General features: G+C 41.7%; 1 protein-coding gene across 3 annotated transcripts in view; it reads right to left on the bottom strand.

Annotated features, from left to right (window-relative positions):
* LOC109423224 (mucin-2) overlaps positions 1-23,733 on the bottom strand; it is a gene marked incomplete at its 3' end in the record, with an annotated part of 49,233 nt that extends 25,500 nt beyond the window's left edge. The window contains 2 exon segments of one of the 3 annotated variants that reach the window (XM_062846066.1): positions 16,020-16,653; positions 22,949-23,733. In XM_062846066.1, coding sequence (XP_062702050.1) covers positions 16,020-16,059 — 40 coding nt within the window. In that variant the 5' untranslated portion in view covers positions 16,060-16,653; positions 22,949-23,733. 3 annotated transcript variants of the gene reach the window in all.
* Positions 23,734-25,000: the final 1,267 nt, after the last annotated feature.

The raw sequence follows: 25,000 nt of genomic DNA, 5'->3' as shown, positions 1-25,000 counted from the left end.
CCTTTTGTCCCATTCGACCTTTTGTCCCTTCGACCTTTTGTCCATTCGACCTTTTGTCCTTCGGCCTTTTGTCCTTCGACTATTTGTCCATCGACCTTCTGTCCCAAAGCCGCCATATGAAGCTTGAGATCCTAAGATTGAGCGATCTTTGGAAATCACAGATTGGCGTCGGATCAAATTCTGCTATTCTCTGGCCTGTGAGGTGAACACGCTCCTCGTCACCGTGGAGTTGGTTTCCTGCTGAGCGCTCACGCTCACGCTGCGCTCATGAAGTGGAAACCTATTAATGAGAGGATAATTATTGTAGCCAGATTCGGAACACGGGTTCGGAACCTTACCATGATCCAATGTTACGCGCCAACCGATGCTGCCAAAATGCAAGACAAAGAGAACATTTACCGCCAACTGAATGCTGTCGTCGACAAGATTCCGACAAGTGATATCGAGATCCTTATGGGCGATTTCAACGCAATGGTTAGTTCTGACAACTCGGACTATGCGTACATCATGGGACGTCATGGTCTCGGAGAAATGAGCGAAAACAGGGAGCTGTCTGCAGAGTTTTGTGGGATCGCTATTTCCTCATTGACCAGTGCACAAAGTGATATGAGTTTCCCCTGATGGCGTCACGGAAAATCCAAATCGACCACATCTGCATCAGCCGAAAATGGAGACGGAGTCCTCTTGATAGCGGAACAAACGTAGCGCCAACATTGCATCCGACCAGCATCTCTTAATCTGCGAGATTCGGCTGCGCATTCATCAACAAGAGGATCGGGCGCCGGTTCAACACATGCCGACTGGAAGACACTGCGGTGAAAAGGCCCTTCGTTAAGGAGCTACAGAACCGTGCTGCGGATATTCCAGAAGGTAGACGCGTAGAAGAACAATGGAGCACCATCAAGAACGTCTTCATTGCCACCGGCGAGAAAAATTTGAGTGAACTACGCACCCGGAGACAGCAGTGCATCATAGATGATACCTGGAGGAAGATAGAGGAGCGAAAGAACGTCAAAGCCGCGATAAAGCGAGCGAAAACACGAGGAGCCAAAGCTGTAGCCCGTCAGCGCTATTCGGCTCTCGAGAAAGAAGTGAAGCGCGAATGTAGGCGGGACAAAAGAGCGTGGGCGGACTCCCTAACCGACGAAGGTGAGAAAGCCACAAACACCGGCGACATCCGTCTCCTCTACGATGTTTAACGTCGCTTTAGTGGGAACTAAGACGCCTGGACAGTTATTGACGGATCCGACTGACCAGTTGAAACGCTGGTTCGAGCACTTTGGAAACCTTTTTCAAGTATCGGCCACGTCACCAACACCTCTGCATTACCCGTGTCAACAGCGAAGCTCCATCAGTGGAGATAGAAACAGCCATCCGTAGCATGAAATCGATCGCATATCAGCTGAGATGCTCAGAGTGGCCTCGTAGTAACCGCACCGCATAACTGATGCATCAATTATTCTGCAACTTATGCAGAAGCGCGACATTTCCGGTCGACTGAATGCAAGGCGTCTTAGCAAAGGCACCCAAAGAGGGACTGTATGCGATAATTGGTGGGGCATCATGTTACTGTGTATCGTTCTCAAAGTCCTCTGCAAAGTGATCCTTAACCGGATACAGGAGAAGATTGACGCAACTCTCCGACGGCAGCAAGCAGGACATTCTGGAGCAAATTAATGAATTACAAGAGTCTCTCTACCTGGTGTTCATTGATTACGAATAAGTTTTCGACCGTCTCAATCACGGAAACATGTGGGAAGCCCTCAGGCGCAAGCGTGTCCCTGAGAAAATCGTCGGCCTCATTGAAGCACAGTACAGATCATTTTCGTGCAGAGTACTGCACAACGGTGTTTTGTCCGATCCCATCCGGGTCGTTGCTGGAGTGAGGCAAGGATATATACTATCACCGCTACTTTTCCTCATCGTAATTAACGAGAACCAAATCGTGGATTGCTGTGGCAGCCCATTGCAATGAAGCACCTAAATGACTTCGAATTGGCTGATGAAGTTCCTAACTCAACGGCGCTCTGATATGCAGAGCACGCTCGACGATCTTGCTAATCGCTTCTCGGCGGCAGGTCTTACCAGCAGCGTCAACATGAACATATCGTTAGATATAAAACAAGAAATCCTTCCAGCTGGGCAATCAGTGGAGCATATTGAAAGCTTCTAATATCTTGGTAGCCACATGGGGGCACCAAGATCGACATAGGTGCACGGATCAAGAAGGTGAGGGCTGCTTTTGCAAGTTTTGCAAGAAATGCATGGAAAAACAACCAGATTAGTCGACACCATCAAATCCGAATTATTAACTCGAACGTAAGTTCTGTGCTGCTATATTTACACCAGTGAATCCTGGTATGTATCAGTGAAGAACACTCTTCATCAATAGATGCCTGCGGTATATAATTCGTGCATGGCTGCCTCACAATTGGATGTGGAGCTCCATCGTCGATATCATCAAAAGCCGATAGCAACACAAATGCGAGAGCGAAAGTGGAGGTGGGTCGGCCACACTCTACGCAGGGGCGAGAACGAAATCTGTAAACAAGCGTTAGATTGGAACACAGGTACAGGACATCACAGCAGAGGCAGACCCAGAGGCTCATGGCAGAGCTTGAGGAAATAAAGGAAGTCGATAGAAATTTGACCAGGCCACACTTGAGGTCACAGGTCAAGGCGATGGCTGGCAATCGCCCAGGATGGAGATCTTTCAACTCGGCCCTTTGCACCAACATGAATGCCCAGGACAGAAAGTAAGTAGATCTAGACGTACACTTGACCGTAGAACTTTGCATGGAAAAGATAAATGAAACACAAATAAGCCTGATACACCCCATAAAATTCAACGGTGACGAAAAAACCCCACAAAGTTACATTGTCACGGCCCGTGACTCACGGAGTTTCAAATATTAATAAGTTGTTTTCTTATTGGCCTGTATGTTTGTGTCAGCACTTATCGGACATTGTTTATCACTATTACTTATTTTGTTTGGAGTGGGCTTTTAACAGTTTCACCAAAATGAACTAGTTTGTTCGTTTAATATTTTCGCTTTACGATGTTTGCAGTTCGCTTCAGATTGTTTATAGTTTTGATTCGATTCTACTACGAGAACACAAACCATAACTAGCCCTCCAAGAGTATGCAGTTTTCGCATTCCCGTAGCTCCGGAATCATCAATCAACGTCATTCCCCGCAGTACACTACTAGGCCACCAACCAACAACGTCACAAGCTGTTGGCAGCACTGATAAAGCAAAATCATTGTACAGTTATTGCTCGCGCTCCTCCGCGAACAAACACTGCCGATGCGATGGATGGATGGCCTGGCCTAATTGTGTTGGTGTGAGTTTTACTCTCTTATGTTTACACAAAGCCCAGGAGTGCGTGAAGAGGAAAATTGGAAACGGGAATCATTCACCGAGTTTGGTACACCTACACCCGTCGCGATCTATTCTTAATCCGCTGTGCCGTGAAATGGTGTTGCTTGAAAACGTGATGACCACCTCCAAGTCCGTCTGAAGATGAAATTATTGAATGAAAACTTCGAAGCAATGTTATGCAGACAGCTAGCCAGACAGACAAGGCGTCGCGTACTTCCTTTTCCCCCTTCGCCCTTCTGATGGTTTTAACCGAATAACACTAACACTGCTGTGTGGTGATACTCTGAATTCTATTCCGTTTTTCTGCATGCATGGTCAAACCAGATTATATGACGAGGAACTGCATACACATGTAATGGGGCTGTCTGTATGGTTGAGCACGGGCAGTTTCTCTGGCAGTCATTATCTTATCACTGTCGAATCCATCAGTAGTTATTGGGAGCGTTCCGTGGAGGCCTGCGCCCATCTCTGAAAAAATCAAACTTGTCCATCATGTCTCACCTCGAACAAGTAATGAGTAATACCGACCAGCCAGTAGCCCAGCATATCCGCATTATCAGTTGACTATTTGTTGTTGGCATTTCAGTTCATGGTCGTTTCTCGAAGTGTTATTTTTAGCACCCAGAACATTTCGACGACATCTCTCATACTGCGGTTGATGCGCGAAAATAATTTCGAGGTTTTCCTCTCAATCGCTGATAGAGGGGTTTTGTTTTCTGTCTTTCCCAAGATGTGGGTGACACTTTTGAGAAACAATGTTTGAAAACCGCCATCTGATTTGGGAGTTGCGCTAGCTATAACTATGATTGAATATGTTTATCGTATGCTTTAGATATTTGTCAGAAATATTTAATAACATATCGATTCGGGTTTGGGATTCATCATCCTTTGCCTTTCGTCTATTTCACCTAGATAAAAGGTACAAAGGAGAAAATATGATCCTGGTTGAGTATCTGGTGAAACGAATTTGTTGACATCTAATGCAACTCACTCATGTCTCATGGTGAGCAATTATGAATTCCAACAATTCAAAACGCTTGAAAACAATGGATGTTGATTGTTGATATTACATTTTTTGAACGTATGTTATGCATGTTGATTATCATTTGAATCTAATTTTCAAATTTGTCAACCGATTATGAACAAAATTTGACAAAACAACTAAAATGAAGGTTGTCATTGTTATTAGCATGCCTTACGTGAAACTATCCGTTGTGGCCCACACTGAGCAAGCAAGCTGTTTTGGACTGTCGCTTGGACCCTTGGTTAGCCAACCTTCTGATGTCATGGATTTTTTTCTGGAAATTTTTCAAAAGGAACTTCTGTTGGATTCCCACAAGAAACTCCGGGAAGATTTTCAGAAAGCATTTTTGAGGATTCCCAGAAAAAAGTTCTGGAAGATATCAAGAATGAGCTCCAGTTGGAAATCCTGGAAAAAATCCGAACAGTGGTCTGGATGAAATCCAGCAGAAATTCCTTGCATAAATCCTAGAACGTAGCCATTGATTAATTCCGGAAGGACCTGCAGCAGGAATTACAAAACGAACTCCTGTAGGAATCCCAGAAAAAACTCACTGAGATATTTCCGGAAAAGTTTCTGGACGAATTCCAGGAAAATTTCTTGAAAGCATGCTGGAAGAAGCAACTCTTTGAAGAATCCTAGAAGAACCTACTGATTACGCCCCAGATATACTTTTGAAGAAACCCCTACTAGACAAAGATCTGGGGAAAAGTCCAGTAGGAACTGCAGGAAGAATCTCGAAAGGAATTTCTGGAGGTATTTTATGAAAAAAAAAAATAATAATTCAAGTAAGAATGTCTGCAAAAAAACCTAAAAATGTCAGAGTAATACCATCTGGATTTAAAATGAACTTATGGAAATTCTTCGAGGAACTCCTAGAGGCATCTTCCAGGTATCCAAACGAAATTTTTTTATACAATCTCTAGAGATAATCCAGCAGAATCGTACGAGATGGATTTTTCGGATGAATTTGAGAGGGTTTTCTGCGTAATCCCTAGAATCCTTCTTACGGAATGCCAAAAGGAATCTTCCATGGATCTCCATTTAATTCCACTCAATTACCTATATGGAAGACTTCCTCCCACCACCATAGTTCAAACAACAATCTTGCCATAAGTTACAAATAGCATCCAACCACAGTCATCATTGCAATCGCAATAATAGTTTCCGAAGAGTCCCAGCGGAAGTTCTCTCGGAACGTTATCAGTATATTCATGTCGTCTTGTCATCCTGTCTTCCTGTCTTCCTTTCTGTATGTATTGTTGTCTTGCTGTCATGTTGTATTGCTGTCTTCCTGGCTATCTGTCTTGCTGTTCTGTTGTCTATTTGTCTCGCTGTCTTCCTGAGTTGCTGTTTTACATTCTTGCTGTCTTGCTATCTTGCTGTCTTGTTGTCTTGCTGTTTTGCTATCTGCCTTGTTTTCTTGCTGTCTTGCTGACTTGTTATCTTGCTGTCTTGCTATCTGTCTTGCTGTCTTGCTGACTTGCTGAATTGCTATCTAGCTGTCTGGCTGTTTTGCTGTCTCGTTGTCTTACTGTTTAACTGTTTTACTGTCTTTTTGTCTGTCTTTCTGTATGTCTTGCTGTCTGTCTTGCTGTCTTGTTGTCTTGCTGACTTGCTGTTTTTCTATCTTGTTGTGTGTCTTGCTGTTTCAATGTCTGTGTTTCTGTCTTGTTGTCTTGCTGTCTGTCTTGTTGCCTTGGTGTGTTGATGTCTTGTTGTCCCAGTGCCTTGCTGTCTGTTGTCTTGCTGTCTTGTTGTCTTTCTGTCTCCTTTAGTTTTGCTGTCTTGCTGTTTTCTTTTTTGCCTTTTGGATTTATAGACTTCTTGTTAGACCACCCGAGTAGTATATATGTTCTACAACAGAACATGCAACTCTTGTCTGGCTAAATTTGATAGTATTTGATAGTATTTGTAAGAGTTGCAACCACTTCTCTGGAACAAGTGTGCTACTATGGCACAGTTACACACTGTCTGAGAGAAGTGTCTTGTATCAATTCTAACTAAAATACAGTTGCACAATATTTGATCTAGATAAATTCCAACTGATCAAGCTAAGTTTAATCTTTCCATAGAAATGTTCTGGAAGAGTAGTTTATCTGCAAAGATGCAAAGAACATTTTTATAATTATGTACAAGTCTATTAATTATGAAAATGTTTGAAAGAATATAAAACGTTAGGTTGGTTCATTATTTTTGTGTTAGTTTTTTTCGCTCAGCCAACCATGAACGTAAGCAAAGGACAGGGTGTATATCTGAGATGAACTGTATACAAAAGACACACTGGGCTACATATTTAAGAAAAAAATAACTATTTTGATTAATTTAACCTAATTAACAGCTCTTTTGTCCACTAGGGCACGTGAGCGATTCCAATTGGACGCTACATTTACACTTTGTACAGCGCCTAAATGTATTCTATTCTAATTCTAAAATATCGAACTGGTTTGCCTTTGCGCTACTTCCACTTTTCTACCCTGTCCATGGTAGAATGATTTGCATGATGATGCTGATGTCTGGCTGCTGTTCCTTTGCCAGTCCAATTGGGGGTCGTGTTCGTATGAGTTGCGGTTCGCTAATATCCAAATTCCAGGTCCGTTAGAGCTATATGCTCTGAAGAGGGGTTAGGTGTCAGTCGCTCTCGGGGGAAAGAGCAACTGACGAAAAATTGCAAGTGCCGGGGCTGGGATCGAACCCATGACCATCCATTTATGAAGCGAACGTGTGGGCCACGGGCCCCGACATTTGTTTCTTTTGATTAATTTCACGGAATGAAATCTGATCGCCAGACCCGAAGGCAAGATTTTCAAGCACCAAATTGCTCAAGAAGTAGGCTAGTGTTGCTTTTTTCTTCTTTTTTGAGCAGAAACACAAAATCAAACGGAGCTCATCTTGCTTGCAGATGCTATTGAACGCATTGCTTATGTCAAGGGTAACTGTAGCAAAATGTGGCTTCTGGATCTCGTGTTTGTCAATCTACCGGAACACTTGGATCTGGTAGAACCCCCCGTTCCGTTGCTACAGATAGACGATCATCACCCTCCCTTAGTTCTGCTTTTGGAAGTAGGTAGCGACAACTCCACTCGGCTAGATGAAAGTTTCGACAACATCAACTACGACTTCAACCGGTGTGACTTCAACGATTTGCGAGAAGCATTTGCCGCAACTGATTGGGATGTAGTACTGCACAACGCAACAGTGGACGGAACTATCTCAGCATTCTACGGAAGACTACATGCTGTTTGCAACGATTTCGTGCCTCGTAGACGACGAACTTCCAGTTCACTCTTCAACAAGCCGTGGTGGACTTCTGAGCTTCGACATCTCCGGAACCTACTCAGAAAATCACGTGGCCGCTATTTCCTCTCTACGTGAGTTAGAGTCAACCTACAAAACAGTCATGCTATCGACCTACGAGAACTACTTGTTGAAGGTCCAAGAGGATATCAAACAGAATACCTCGCGTTTCTGGGATTTCGTGAAGAAGCGGAAATCGTCGGCTCGTATCCCTTCCAACATCAGCTACGACATCGTCCAAGCCGGTTCAAACGTGGAAGCCGCTAACCTTTTCGCGCGGTTCCTCGAGTGTGTATACAGTAAAGTGTCGCCTGTAGTACGTCGTGATTGCTTCTCTCATATGCACGATATCAATCTTCCTGTCATCCAATTTTCTGCTGAAGAAGTTTTGGAAGCAATGAGAGACCTCGACACTGAGAAGGCATCAGGAACGGACGGCATACCTTCACTCCTCCTAAAAGAATGCGCCGCTGAACTCGCGACCCCGGTTTAAAAATTGTTCAACCGCTCGCTTCGTGATAGAACGTTTCCGTTAGCATGGAAAGTTGCATCCATTGTTCCCATCCATAAATCTGGCAACGTTAACCGGGTAACGAATTACCGCGGTGTCTCCATACTGTGTAGTGTGGCCAAGGTTTTCGAAAAACTTATGCATAACGTCTTATACTATGTCGCATCGCCGTTAGTATCTGACTGTCAGCATGGGTTCATGAAACACCGTTCGACAGCAACAATTCTCATGTGCTACGTATGCTGTCCCGGAACATTGAAATGAGGCGGCAAGTCGATGCAGTGTATGTCGATTTTGCCAAAGCATTCGATACCGTACCTCACTTCTTAACAGTCGAAAAACTCAAACATATCGGCTTTCCAAATTGGATAACCGAGTGGGTTATGTCTTACCTAACAGACCGTACCGCGTATGTAGTGGTTAACTCGGCACAATCTCGCATGTTTTGCATTACGTCTGGAGTCCCACAGGGAAGTGTTCTTGGACCACTGATATTCAACATTTTTGTTAACGACTTGTGTTTGTTGCTTTCGTCCTTTAAACTTTCGTTTGCTGACGACCTTAAATTCTTTCGTGTGGTGTGTTCACCTCTCGACTCTGCCGACCTCCAAGAGGACATCAACACAGTGTTAGTTTGGTGCAGTGATAACGGCATGCGTGTAAATAACAAAACATGTAAAATCATATCGTTTACTCGCTCCCACAATCCCCGTCACTACCGTTACAATATGGATGGAGAACAATTGGAACGTGTAACGTCAATCTGCGACGTTGGAGTCGTCGTGGATGAAAAGCACAGTTTCAATGAACATGTAGGAATTGTAACAGCAAAAGCGTATTCTGTGTTAGGTTTTATACGTCGGCATGCTTCAGAATTCACCGACGTGTATGTCCTTAAAACACTGTACTGTTCGTTAGTGCGGAACATACTAGAGTACGCATCACAGGTTTGGTCTCCACACTATGTGCTTCATATCACTAGCGTAGAGCGCGTGCAGAAGAAGTTTCTCCGTTTTGCACTGCGGCTACTTCCGTGGAACGATCCAATTAATCTCCCTCCTTATTCGGAAAGATACAAACTGATAGGTTTGGAGCCACTATCGTCCAGGCGAGAGAACACGCAACGTTTATTTGTCTTCGACATAATCACGGGAGCAATTGACTGCTCCTCGCTTCTTGAGCAGATTCCACTCAACATTCCACCCCGTCGGTTCCGGCATTCTTCTCTTTTGGCTGTCCCCTATCACCGAACAAACATTGGCGTATTTAGGATTTTTTCCTAGGGGGTGCCTAGGGGGTGCCAGTTTCAGTAGCTTCCAGGCTGTTTTGCTTTTTTTTTTTTGTAAAAGGAAATACCGATCCACCCTTAATTTCTTAGTATAATGATATACTGCGTCGCGGGAGAAATTAGTCCGCAAATTTAAACACGCTATATTTTAAAGAAAAACCTTTTTTTGGATAATCCCAACCGTTGTACTGACTTGACACTTTCCTTTCGTGTGAGGCTTGAAAACTTGATAACTTGATTGTGTATAATACATGGAATTTCGATTATCAGTTTAAACTCAATAATCATCGCGAAAACTTTTTTGTTTTGTGGATAGAAACAATCAGGTCCGTAAGAATACATTTTCGGAGAAATTATTAGAAGAGTAAATCTTGGAAACTACAAAATATTCTCAAATTTGCGTGTAACTTGTATTCATCGTGACATCCTTTTTGTTTTATTGCAAGATAACAACTCTAATTAAAAAAGATTTTAAGAACAATTGTAAGAGTTATAAATAATACATAAAATTGTAATATCAGGATACATATTTAAATTTTTGTTTTTTTTTTTTTTTAATTTCTTTGTATTTGTGAATTTTAACTTATTGCTAATTCTTCACACATTTAAATTTTTGGTTCGACCACAAAATTAATGGCGACAGTGTTTTTGTTTCAATTGTTCATCCTTGTGGGCATGAAAATATTTTTACAGGAAAATTGTTACTATGATTCTTAAAATTACAAAATTTGGACTCGATTATCATGAGTTCCATTCTGAAGCTTCACGAATATATCATCAATCCAGTTAAAACCCGGAATTTGCTGCGAGCGAACTTCAAATTTTCTCTTCGGGATTCTGACTTACGTAGAACCTCCATTGTAGTAATCAGTCTAGCCTCGTAAATTTCGGATAATCGAGTCTGGTTTGTACGTATAATACAAGAAATGTGTGTTTCGACAAAACGATCTTTCGGGAATGTTCCCGGAAATTTATTTAAAAATTGTTTTGCAATTTATTTCAATAAAGACTTTTTTTTGTAAATCTCTTATTAATTCCTTTGGGTTTGGCAAATTTCCTTTCACGCGTCCTTTGAAAATTTTATCGGCAATTATCTAGGAATTTTCTTCGCCAATTCCATTAGGAGTTTGTTTGGCTTTTTTATTTTATTGAAAAATCTTTTGAAATGTTTTTTCGGGAGTTCCTTCGCCACTACTAAAAGTCTTTCAAACATTGTTTATTTAACATCAGTAATTCTATTGATATTTGCTTTTATAAAATTCTCAAATTACTCTTCAGGCAATTTCTTTGGGATTTTTTCAGTGTAGCCTTTGATTCGACAATGACTGGGAACTCCCTCGCATTTTTTTTTTTGAATTGTCTTCGGCAAGTCATTCTACTTTTTTTTGTATTTTTTCTTATATATATTTTGGACTTTCATTATTTTTGCCAATACCTTTGAAAACACCTTCGGAAAATCTTTTATTAATCGCTTCTATAATTTTGATGGAAATTCTTATACAATTTTGTTCAGCAATACCTTCGGTAATTCCGATGTTACTTGCATTTATTAATTTATTTATTCATTTTTTTAGTGAATGCTTTTGGAAATTTCTATCGAAAATAATCACGATAAAATTGCCCGAGAAATTTGCAAAATATATGAAAAATAAATTGTTGAAATAATTTCAGAGGAATAGTCATTGAAATAATAGAAAAAAAAATCCAGGGAAATCGCTGATTAAATAACAAAGAAATTTTTGCAGATGTTAGAAAAGACACAACCATGCTTAAGGAATCCTCAATGAAATGGCCATACTGGTCTAGAGGAAACGGAGTCGTGGGTTCGAATCCCACCAGAACGCGATTTATTTTCACAAATTCATCTCTCACAATTTGTCAATTAGCAAAATTCTGTGCCTTCTAATCAATTACAGGTTTTCTCTTACATTCCTATGAGCTTTCACTAGAGATTTGTCTAGTAATACATCTTAGGATTTCTCTGAAAATTCCAGCTACTTCCGAAATTCGTTTAGGGATTCCTCTTGAGATTTCTATTGAGATTTCTTCAGCTGGAATTCCTTGAAGAAAGCCAAGAAAAGCTCCAGGAGTAATACCATGATTATTTCTAGAGTAAGACTCTAGAGCAATTCCTGGATGAGTCTTTAGAAAAATCCCTGGAAGAATCAAAGGTATTTCTGGAAGTATCGTAGGAATACTACCTAGAAGAATCCCAACAAGAATGTCAGGAGGAATCCTTAGATGGATTTCTGCAGTTATCACAGTAAGAATTTCTGGGGGAGACCTAGGAAGCATTCCTGATACATTACAAGCTTATGGAATCCCAGGAGGAGTTCCTGGATGAAAGTCAAGAGTAATTCCTGGAGGAATCCAATGAGAAATATTTGGAGAAATCTCATGAAAAAAATAGGATTTCCAGGAGGAAACACCGAAGGAACTTCTGCAAGGCTCCTAGGAAGATTGCCTTCAATAATTCCCAGCAAATTTTTGAAAGAATTTCTGGAGAAATTCTTAGAAGAATCCCTATAACGATTTCTCGAGGCATTATAGTAAGAATGTCTGGAGGAGTCCTAGGAGGAATTGCTGGAAAAACCGCAGCAGGAATAGCTTGTAAAATCCAGCTGAAATTCCTGGAGGAAGGCGAAGAGGAGTTTCTAGAACAATCCCATGAGAAATTTATTAGAGAATCCTTGGATAAAAATTCCTGGAGGAATCACCGGAGAGCTTCTGAAGAAATTACAGGAGGTATTCTTCAAAGGATTATGGGATGTATCATTGTAGAATTCTCAGCTGAAATCCAAGAAGGAATTGCTATAGAAAACTCTACAGTAATTTCTAGAGAAACCCCAGCAGGAATGCCTGGGGGTATCTGAAGAAAAAATCCTTGGAATACCCAGAATAGTCCCTGCAAGAACCGGTAGAGGTATTCTGGAAGAATCTATAGAGAAGGCCCTGAAGGAATCGCAGGAGGAATTTCTGAAGAAATATCAGGAAGATATTCCAGAAGAATTCCAGCAATAATGCTAATATAACTTCGTATAGGAATCACTAGAAGAATTTCTAGAGGTATCATAGTAAGGAGGAATTGCTGGAAGGACCGCAGGGGGAGTTTGAAGTATTCTTGGAGGAAGGCCAAAAGGAGTTTCTGCAGGAGTTTCATGAGGAATTTCTGAAGGAATCTTTGGATAAAATCCTGAAGGAATTTCTGGATGAATCTCTGGAGAAATTCCTGGTGGGACCAGGGATGGGATCATTCATTTGCAAAGAGTCACATTCACTTGCTATTATCTCAGTTCAGAAGCATGCTATCAAAAACCAATGTAGGGATGAATTTCACGGCGTGGAGAGTAGCGTTTGCTGCCTTCTGTTGACTTAATTATTGTTGCTACGCTAGTACATTGTTCTACAAAGTTTCAGGTGAATCAAACATAAAAAAGTATTCCATACATTGATTTATGCTACGATGTTTCTGAAACGAATAACCAGCAAGTGAATGTAAATGATTGCAAATGAATGATCCCAATGGGACAACAAAAGGAATTTGTGTAAGAATTTCAGCAATATTGCCTGGAAAGATCCCAGAAAAAAGGCAGGAGAAAGCTCTAGAAGAATCCGTAGCATAATTTCTGAAGTACCACAGTTAGAATTTCTGGAGGAAGAATTGCTGGAAGAGCCGCAGGAATTGCTTGAGGAATCCCAGCTGGAATATCTGGAGGAATTCCTAGAATTCCGGGTGGTATCATAGAAGTAATTTATGCAGAAATCCTAAAATCAGTCCTAATGGGAAATGCTTGAAGATTTTCAGTTGGAATTTATGGAGGAAGGTCAATAGAAGTTCTTGGAGAAATCCCGTGTAGAATTTCTGGAAGAACCTCTGGAGGAAGTTTTGGATAAATCTTTGAAGAAATCTCTGGAAGAATGGCCAAAAGGATTTTTAGAAACATTCCAGGGAGATTTTCCGGAAGAATTTCTGGCAGAACTTTCCTAGTAGATTTCCCGGAGAACTTGCCTAGTAGAAATTCTGATGGTACTCCATTGGGATTTTTTGGAGGAATTCCGTGAGAAATTTCTGGAAGAATCTCTGAATAAAATCTCTGAAAGAATTCCTGGATGAATCACCGGAGGAACTTCTGAAAAGAAGATTGTCTTTAATAATCCCACTAGGAATTCCTGATTGAATCCCAATAGATTTTTTATGAATCCCTAGAAGAGTTCTGGGAAGTATCATTGTAAAAATTTCCAAAGAAATCCTAGAAGAAATTGCTGAATCAATCTCTGCAGAAACTTCTAGTATGTACAACCCCATCAGGACTGCTTGGAGACTCCTAAGAGAAGTTTATTGAAACATCGAGAGGAATGCAAACAGGTATATAAGTAATTCCGGGTGTGCTTAAGTTATGTTCAAATGTGCCAATTATAAATATTGAAATTATTGTGGAAAGTTTTAAATTTTAGGTGACTGTCAAGGAAAAATTCTAGGGGGTGCCAAATTTGTTCTAAGGGGTGCCAGGCACCCCTGGAACCCCCCCTAGCTACGCCAATGCGAACAAACTACGGTTACAATAATCCACATGACTCTTGCATTCGCTTGTTTAATGATGTTTGTGATGTGTTCGATTTTAATATGTCAAAATCTGTTTTTGAAGCCCGACTTAGAAGAATTGTTTAGATCTTAAGATAAGTTAATTGTTTTAGTATATAAGTTCAGTCTGTACGATGTATGTCGAAGACGGTGATACAAATAACTAAAATCTCCTACTCTTACGCTGGAGAGCTAGCATGGCTGTTTTGGAAGAAATGGTCTACGGTTGACTTTTCTTTCCAGAAGCCGAACCGGTTACTCGAGAGGTTATATACAATCCTCGGTATACCGGTACGCGGTATAGTCTGTTGAGAATAATCCTCTCGAGCATCTTTCAAGGCAATGAATATTGGCCTAAATACCGACGGATCACCGGGTGGTTTTCTCACATTTGACAACAGCACCAGGCTCTGTTGCATATGTCCGACCTTCTGAGAAGTCTCGCACGTGCAGACATTGCTCCATAGCAGATCTGAACATGTCGTAAGCCTCTGCGATGACTATTTTTTAGGCCAGGTTCGGAATTTCATCCTGACCTGAGGTTATACCTACTCTAAAGCATTTTTCAATCCCCGCAAGTTCCTGATCCAACATCGCGTGCCCCCGCGCCCCTAGCGGTTCTTAAAAGGAGGCTAAGTATTCGCGTCATGACGCGGGATCAGCCTCTCGATGACCCTCCCCAGCATATCTGAGGAGACTGCTCAATGGGATGCATTGCAGCCATCGCCCTGTAGGTGTCATACCACGAATCGTATTGGCACGCATCGTGTAGGCAACTACTCCAAAACAACCTGTTGATACTTGGAGCGCCTGAACGTTGATCATACTTATCCTTAGGACAATCCTTTCACTAAAGGCTCCCAAATTCCCGGGACACTTAGGCCTGAAATGACGCGGAGGTCTTTGATGAGTACATCTTTCATGTGCAACTAATCTTCCTTTCCCATCCTTCAGCTGTGACGTGGCCTTCCGATCGTTGGAGGATTGCGTTAATCTTAAGTGTAAGAGTCAGACATTAGCTCTGAATCTTTGCGCTTTGGTAATGGACCGGAAGTAGGCAAACCTCATAACGGCGGTCTAGAACTATACCACCTACGCATTTGAGCGACTAGCTTAATTCTGATGCTCATGCTTCCGAGAAATTTCCAAAGAAATCTCTCGATGTTCATAGATCACTAAACCAAATAAACTGAAGGATCACACAGCACAGAGATTAATTTCAGCCCATTTCATTGATTGATTGTTCCACGATTTACGAAGAAGTAAAGCAACAAATGCTTTCTGAATTAAAGTTTCCACACAACATTTTAAAAACCAATCATTGTTATCCAAAACAAATTCCACAATCCCATTATTCCGAAAATCTACCTCAAACATCACTGATTACCTACACAACTCCCACTTGCTACCCGTACGACAGGGAATGTTTTTGCTACTTCGTTTTGCTCACTTGCTTCGGTTTCCATTCATTCAATCTGCCGCCTGTGCTCTCGCCATTGAGAGCTAAACTCTGTTCTCAGAAATGTAACCCTCATCTCACTCGACGCTTGGAAAACTCACTACTCACTGGACTCATTTTTGCGATTCTCTGGCTGTACGAGTAAGAAAATATGCACTTATTCGAATAAAACGCAAGGTAGACAAATCTCCATTCAGGTAATAAATGAAGATTGAGTAATAATCATTTCAATGAAAACATACAATATTCAAAATACGGTCAAGTTGTTACGCCTATATTTAGATAGCCTAATGAAGTTGACCTGCCCCATGTATCGCACATTTCGCCAAACAAAGAGAAGCTTGTTAGTATCCGAGGAAAAATGGTACTGAACCACCAGCGAATGAGAGCTGAATCCTTTTTAATCACTTCACGGAATAAGTGAGTAATCTTACCATCTACAACCAATCCCAACATAAAAAGAAATTAAAATTTTCACCTTGCTCACCTGGCTTGTCCAGCGATTGCCGACGATTCATTGGCGTACGAAGACACGGATGTCAGCCAAGGCGGACGCAAAAGTGCGACGGCCTCCGGCAGACTCCGGGGAAAATTCGGGATTCCTTTGGTTTTACTTTCGTCAGTTTTCAGATGCCCCTCTTGGAGTCCGATGATTGTTTCTTGCCCCAGCAGTCAGCCACGTGAGCTGCTGCTGCTGCTGATGATGATGTTCTTTTTCTTCCGTAACCGGTGGGTCAACGCATTTGATCCGATTTTTCACTTTTTGGTTCCCACACTCGATGTTTGCTTTTCCCGTTTAAAATTTACACTCACGGAATTATACACTCGATGTGTACACCGTCACGCATACACACACAGACGCGCACGGGGTTGGCCAAAAACAGAATTTACCACTAGCCTCTAATCACTTGGATCCACAGACAATTTATTTTTCACTTTGCGCAATTCTCTTGTACAACCACAGTGCTCTTCTCCGCTGTAGATGAAGTCGATTGGGTTGATTGACGAGATCTTCACTTGTTTTCGCACAGTTAATTACACGAGAAGTGCTGCCATAGGTGCAGACGATAAATTTAGGTAATTTATCTATGTTTGTTTTCACATATTTTGATCTGGAAAAAAAGAAGGAAAATAGGTATTATTCAGAAGATTCTTTTAGTGTCATGAAGTAAACATTTGAAAATAAAACACGGTAGGTATCTTTAAATTACATGCACCAGATAAATACTTTCTTTTTGTATAGTTAGTGTTTGGTACGATTGTAAAGGTATTTGCGTATCTGAATTGAGATTCATTGACCACTACCCAGATTTTCCTATTCCGACCTCCACGTGGCACAGGCCGGGCTGCGAGCAACCTTAGGAAAGATAGGGTAACCAACCCCTGTAGGAACTTTGGTCGTAGGCTGACAGGGAAGGAGTGGGGGGTGTTTGTTTGCTTCTGCAAACCTGAGCGAATGTTCTCCAGGAGGAGCGGGTCACGACAGCTTCTGGTCCCCTTGTTAAGGGCGGCTGATCAACGTCCGAGTACCAAGGAAGGACTTTAAGCTCAGCTGTGCACTACGCTGCTCCGGAAAGTAGGTGGTTGGTCTCGTATTGCCTGAGCCAGCCGTTAAAAACATTGTAACGGAAAATCAGCAACAGAATAATACGAACCGAGACCAACGGCAACGACCCCATCGAACAAAAAGGCCTTGGATTGGAAGCTCGGTAGGTATGTGGAACTGCCGATCTCTCAACTTCATTGGGAGCACACGTATACTTGCCGAAGGACTGCGGGTTGGGCATCGTAGCACTGCACTGCAGCAGGTGTGCTGAATAGGATCAATGGTGCGAATGTTTAGAGGTAATCATACCATCTACCAGAGCTGGGGCAACGCACGTGAGCTAGGAATAGAAACGTGAGTACGATCGCCGCCCAAGCCACGACGTTAATATTATCATAGGTGACCTAAACACTCTGGTAGGCCAGGAGCAGGAATTTAGACCAACGATTGGAAAGTTCAGTGCCCACCAGCTGACGAACGAAAACGGCCTACCACTCATTAATTTCGCCGCCTCCAAAAACAAGGCCATACATAGCACCTTTTTCCAACACACAGCCTCCCTTATCGTTACACCTGGAGATCATCACAGCAGATGCAATATCAAATCGACCACGTTCTGATTGACGGACGGCCCTTCTCCGACATTATCGACGTCAGGACCTATCGTGGCGCCAACATCGACTCCGACCACTATTTGTTGATGGTCAAACTGCGCCCAAAACTTTCCGTTATCAATAATGTATAACGTTGAGCAACCGAGGCAACCGAATATCGCCTCAGCATATATACGCGCAGAATCTCGAGGCAGCGTTGCCAGACTAGGGCGAGCTCGATGTGGCCCCTCCAGGGGACTACTGGAGAACAGTAAAAGCAGTCATCAACGACGCAGCCGAGAGCACCATCGGATACGTGAAAAGAAGTCGATGAAACGAATCGTTCGACAAGGAGTGTAGAGCGATTTTGGAGAAGAAGAAGAAGAACGCTGCACGGGCGGTAACGCTGCAGCACGGATCCCGTCAGAACGTGGAACGATACAAACAAAAGCAGAAGCAGCAAATCCGTCTCTTTCGGGGGGAGAAAGCGTCGCCTGGATGAAGTGAAGTGCGACGAAATGGAACTGATGTGCCGTTCTCTTGAAACACGGAAGTTCTATCAGAAGCTCAATACATCCCGTGATGGCTTCGTGCCGCGAGCCGAAATCTGCAGGGAAAAGGACGGAGGATTCTTGACGGATGGAATGAGGTGATCGAAAGGTGGAAGTAGCACTTAGATAAACACCTGAGTGACGTGGAGGACGTAGGCACGGGAGATCACGACAACGGAGGGAACGACTACGCCAATGCAGAAAAGGAAGGAAATAAGCCAACTCCTGCGCTGAGGGAAGTTAAGGATGCCATTCATCAGCTCAAAATTAACAAAGAAGATGGAAAGGATGGATCGCAGCTGAAATCACTAAGATGGGCCCAGAAAAGTTGGCCACCTGTCTGCACCGGTTGGTAGTCAGGCTCTGGAAACGGAACAGCTACCGGAGGATTGGAAGGGAGGGATAATCTTCCCAATTAACAAGAAAGGCTACCACTTGGAATGTGAGAACTTCAGGGCGATCACTATTTTGAATGTTGCCTACAAAGAGCTATCCCAGATCATTTTTATTCGTCTGTCACCTATGTTGAATGAGTTCGTGGGAGGTTTTCAAGGCGGCTTCATCGAAGGTCGATCGACATCGGACCAGATCTTCACCGTACAGACAAACCTCCAGAAATGCCATGAATACGAGGTCCCAACGCAACACCTGTTCATCGACTTCAAAGCGGCATGGACGAACACTGATTTCTTGAGAAGCTGACTTGACTGATTAAAGCAACGATGGACGGTGTGAGAGTTTCGGGTGAACTATCTAGTTCATTTGAATCTCGCCGAGGACTGCGAAGAGGTGACGAACTCTCATGCCTTCTCTTCAACATCGCTCTGGAAGGTGTAATGCGCCGGACCGGGCTCAACAGCCGGGGTACGATTCTCATTAAATGCGGTCAATTTGTGTGCTATGCGGACGACATGAACATTAGCGCCAGAACATTTGGAACGATGGCAGAATCGTACACCCGCCTGAAACGCGAAGCAGCAAACTGGTGGTGAATGCGTGCAGAACAAAGTACATGCTGGCAGGCAGAAGCGAATACGACCGAGTCCGCCACCAGAATGCGTTTTTTTTACAATACATCTCTCATTCAGTCAATTAGCAACATTCTGTGCATTCATTCGCGGCACAGAACCGTTGCGGGATACGTTGATCTGCTGGTAGAACTTCCTTGGGAATGGCACAGGGCACAGCAGTTCCATTTCTTCGCACTCCGCTTCTTCCAGGCGACACTTTTTCTCCCGGAAGAGACGGGTCTGCTGTTTGTATCATTCCTTGCTCTGTTGGGTCCTCTGCTGCAGCATTATCGCCCGCGCTGCGTTCTTCTCCTCCAAAACCGTTCTACAGTCTTCGTCGAATCATTCGTTCCGTCGATTCCGTTTCACGTACCCGATGGTGCTGTAACATTCTGTGCTCTCTAATTACAATTTTTCAGTTAGAATTTCTGGATATCCGGAGAAATTTCTGAATTAATTAAAGGAGCAATTTCCGGAGAAATCCCTGGCAGATTTCCTGGAGGAATTCCAGGAGGAACTGATGAGTTTCGCCGATCACGCTGAAATATTGCACAGTTAATATGGGGCCTAATAGGAAGACCCCATAACCATTCGTCCTAGTGACCATTCGGCCTAATGATTATTCGGTCTTTATCCAGGTCCACTCAAGGCTGGTGAATAGTGCGAGAAAACAGGACTTCGTCCGTTTGCAGAAATGCACGGATGCACAGTGCGTACTGGAACCCTGTAGACGAAAATCTGCGAATAACCGAGTCCACAGCGCACTTGCTGTAATTTTGGCGAGCATTTTTGTGTCGTGTCGAGGAGTATTTATGATTCCCTATTTGAAACGCCATGAAGCGATTTATTTTTGAAGAAATGGGTTTCCGATGATATCCGGGTTGCTGAACTGCTGTCATTGGCAGTGGGAAAAAACTGCTCAGCTTCTTGAGCTGAGAAGTTCAAATGCAAAGGAATAATCTAGGGAAAACCATTCCAGTAGCAGTTACATCGTACAATTTGTGGCTCTAGTCTAGCTGTCAATTGGATAGAACATCATCCCACACCGATTCCACACAGACTAGACTCTTACTTCATGTCTCCGTCTGGCTCTCAATCTCTTTGGAATTTGAAACACATCATCAGCAAATGTTCCGTCGATTGGAAGCCCAGCTTGTGCAATCGGCCATCGAAACAGCCAGATATAGGGCACTGCACTATTTTGTATGGGATTTTGACGTTTCTTGGCCTTGTTGTTTACAAAATTTCTGTAAGAGTGAAAGAGAAAGAGAGAATTTCATGCAGTGCCCTATAAAGCATCCGCTAACTAGGGTTCCGAGTCATTTGGTCGAATGCCGTTTGGCCGAAAAAGGAAAAATGAATTTAAGTGACCCTACCGATGTTCTATACATCAGTAAAAGTCTACATAACAGCTTACAGTGGGCTTCGTGGCCGAGCGGTTAGCGGCGTCAGTCGTTTAGGTGTCTCGTAAGCCTCGCAGTGTGGGTTCGATTCCCGCTCCAGTCGGGGAAAACTTTTCGTCAAACGAAAAATTCTCCACTGGGCCACTGGGTGTTATATGTGTTGTCCGTTGTCAAATGTTAGTATTGTTCAGTCTGTAGAGGCCGCAAGGTCGAAGACGGTGTAATTGTCTTTATTACACAACTAATCCATATTGCCGGTATATCAGTTAATAGTCAATAGTTTTATTCAGCACACGACTGTGCGCGTTTTTGGCGAGCCCGCAAATCTGTTTTGAGTGTGTATGATAAAAAAGAGAAATCTCTTTTTAAGGTGAAACATCAAGAACTCCCATTGCAATTTTGCATACAAACTTTAGACGCACAAATCTGACGAACGAAGCTTCGAACCTAGCCGCACTTGCTTATCCTGGCTTTGCTCACTTGCAAAAAGAGGCAGCTTTTCCAAATCAAGCGCATTAGTTTACGATTTTTGAAGATTTGTGCTCTTGAAAACGTGAGTAGGGGTCCAATTCGGCCATTGTGGCAGTTATATTGGTATTCTTTGAAGTTTCTCCTTAAATATTGGCAGTTTCAACGCCAATGAATCGCTTAATAGTGAAGTTTTAAGAATAGCCTATGATTAAAAGGATGAAATATTTCTGTTACTAAATTGTCAAAAAAAAACCCTGGGAGATAAATATACAAAGAATAGCTTATTTGTGCTAACACATCGCTGTAAATTTGAGCAACCACTTTAACCCACTATTGGATTCCCAAAGCTTTTCGGCGCCTCTGAATTATTTTGACCATAGTTCGGCTAAACGACCCATTCGACCAGATGGCGTTCGTCCATATTGTGTTTGGCCTAACGGCATTCGCTATGACAAAAGGCATCGAAAAAGAACCCTTTTCCTTTTTTATACGATGAAATTTTATGTTTCCTATACAACGTTGACACAACGTGCTGCATAGCTGCATAGGCTAACTTTAAGAATTTTGTCAAACTATGTGCTGATCGATCTAGAAAAACACGATGTACTTCAGTTTTCTTTTTCCAATATGGATTCTCAATCTCAATTCTGTCAATTTTTTTTTGTTAACTGTAAATCTGCTTCTCTTTCAGTTGGATTAACTAAAGTTAAACCCTAAACTCTAAAGCCGTCAATTGAAAAACCTCTTTAAATTTGATCTGATCAAAAGCTTTACGTTGTTTTCTTTTTTCAAGTGGCAAATGCTATTGAAAACAGTTTTTTTGTACAACATGTTATCCAATCCTTCTTATTTTTACAGTTATATTTAAAGTTCACTTCCTTTCACTACAATACATATAGTCAAAGTTCACTGCATTTTCATAAAGTGAGTGGTTAAAATACAGATACAATTTATATAAGTAATAATATACTGAAAAATGCATCAGTATTAGGGTAGTACATTGAATGAAATATTGGTTTTTGTTATAATCTAATTGGTAAAATTTAAGCAAAACTGTTATAATTGCCGTGCATAAAATGACAATTCAATCCATAGAATGACAACTCGCTCCGAGAAAAAAAAAGGAATTAATCCGTAGAAGCTTCAAATAAATTTACAAAATAGTTCCCTGGCGCAAAAAAAATAGTGTAATTTTAGATTTCGACTCATTCCATAGTAGAAATTTCGATTATGTAATAATTTGGATAACTTCGAAGGACCCAAATGACTTTGATTTATGTTTCAATCCTTCAACGTCTTGTCTTGTATCATTTCAACAGCGAAAATATGTCACTGACTGAAAACTTCAGCTCCATATCAGAATAATGGATGATACATTTCATTATTTGTTTTTACAAGGTTTGAACTTTGAAAACTATATGAATGAATAATTTCATCGGGCATTATGGTATACATTTCTAGAATAATGTTTTAAGATCTAAATACATAAAATTGCATACATACGTTTACGTTTATAATGCTATCGCATTTGCTTGAATATTTGCACAAGTTTTTCACTGAACAGAATCTCTTAAAACCGTAACAAAACAAACTTACTTCAGTAAAAAAAATATGAAAAACATGCCAAATGTAATAAATCTCATCTACATTATTATTACCGATATTGTTTTGTTATTTTTTTAAGCTAGCTCCACAAGTTCAGCGATTCCTTTTATTTATAATTTTCGATGCAACATTTCGCTTCACGACTGCAAACAATGTTCATGCATTTGCCCACAAAAAGTTCTCATAAAAACACAAAAACAACAAAGTAGTTAAAAACAGTAAACAAACCTTTTTGCTTATGACACTTTGCTGCTGAAACTTTCTCGCAGATTTGCTTTCATTCACCTCGTCACTCATACATCAGCACTGGGTACCATTACTTTCGATGCTGGTTGGTAGTGGTAGCAGCCCTGGCATTTCTCAGCGCTCGTCGCTCATTATTCTCACTGATCACTTCACCTTACAAGCACTATTCTTCAGCTCTGCGATACCTGCGCTCACGCCTCACTGATCTCTACCATTGCGCTGATGTACACACTTTCTCACTGGTCAGAGCTGCTTTTTCTTTTCGCACACACAAAAAAGACGAAGTGAGCCTGATATTCTAGCACAATGACGGTGGAAAAGATGCATTTTTCTGCCACTTTCGACACGCGAAAACGGCCAACTTCACGCACAACCTGCACTTTGAGCACTTAACTACACGCCGCGATGAAAATCGGATCACAAAACACCGGATTACAGGGTAAATTGCCGATAAATGTTCGACTGCTGCTCGGAACCTATCCAACTCTGGGCGCTCGCACACGGGGCTATTATGGTTGTATGTGGCACAGACTGTCAAAACGGCACATAGGCAGCCACTTCGTTTGCTTTCTCTTCGTTCTCTTTACTATAATTTGCGGAGGTTGGCAATACCCTCTGTGCTTTGCAGGAGTGTGAGTCTACAGCCTAGACAAGCGGCGCCATTTTGAATCCCAACTAAAGCAGGACAGTTTTTCGTAGGCATAGTTGGTAATAGGACGCTCGGCATGTAGCCTGCATTCGGGGGATTCCCGCACTAGGAAGTGGTGCCATCCCAGCATGCAGCTATGCGATTTCAATTCGTGGAATAAATTATAAATTAATAAAATTGATATGTGGCTTAACTAGGAACAGCACATCTATTACAGACTTGCTTTTTTTTTTTAAATAATATGCACATTCAGGAAAATCTCAGAAACATTTGAGCTATTAGACATTGCTGAGTGGTTTAGATAACGAACGAGCGCAAAGACGCATGTAATAAAAAAAGCGGTACATATGGTAAACATTTATCACCTAGCTACATTGTTCTGCAATCCCTCGGACTCGAGCTAGGACCGCACAAATAAAGACAGAATTTACTTGTGAGGTCCGAGCTCGATATCATGCTGTTAGGAAGAGTCAAATGACAAACTAAGACAAAGTGTCTGACAATATCACTTCTTCACAGCATTTTTGAGATCAGTGAGCTTATGATGATTGACATTTGAATTGACGATTGACGGTTGCAAAATATTTTGATTTAGCAAATTAACAATGATTTCTCTTCTTAACAATCCATTTCTCTTCGTCGATCCTCTCTTTGTGTTATTATGGAACGTGTTTTGAGTTTTCCAAAAAAAAAAAATGGTGAAAATTTTAGGGAACGATTTTGATTTAAGGATAAACGTCTTAAAATCCCGCTTCATCAGTGCATCAAAATTTTAGACGAACAAATCTCAAGAAGCAAGCTTCAAACAATAGTGCATTTCATCATTCTGTTTTTGCTCTCTTGTAATAAGCTTTAAATAAGAAGCTCAGGTGCGCTGGTTTTTCTACGAAGAGATTTGTGCGCTCGAAATTGTGAGTAGGTGCCAAAGTCGGCCATTGTGGCAGCCATTTTAGTATTCTAACAAGGATGTCCTTAATCAAACTAGATAGTTTTAAGCATTTTATTTTAAAATACTAAGAACTATCAGCAAAATTGCATATTTTGCCTTATAAAGTGAGGTATAGTTGAGCCTGGATTCAGATTCAAAAGCATGCATTTGAGACAGAACCAAGGTTGATTTATGCGTCATTGCGTTAATCTTGTTGAAACCAGGCTGCGATTTATAAAAAGTCGGATTAGTACCTATTGTTGTTGAGCAGTTTTTCAACAGAATGTTACCAGAAGACATTTTTAATAGATGTATTATGCTTCAATTATGGGATTGCACCATTTGTGTTCTTAAGACTTGCCCAAAAACCTACTTGAAACAACATTTTTCCTTAATATTTTTGCTGATGTGTTCCTATTGTTGCGGTAGTGTTCCTATTCTCCAAAATGCCATATGA

Source organism: Aedes albopictus, chromosome 1 (genome assembly GCF_035046485.1).
Source record: "Aedes albopictus strain Foshan chromosome 1, AalbF5, whole genome shotgun sequence".
Classification (NCBI taxonomy): domain Eukaryota; kingdom Metazoa; phylum Arthropoda; class Insecta; order Diptera; family Culicidae; genus Aedes; species Aedes albopictus.
The sequence above is the reverse complement of the archived record's forward strand: the minus strand, read 5'-3'. Positions and strand labels throughout refer to the sequence as shown.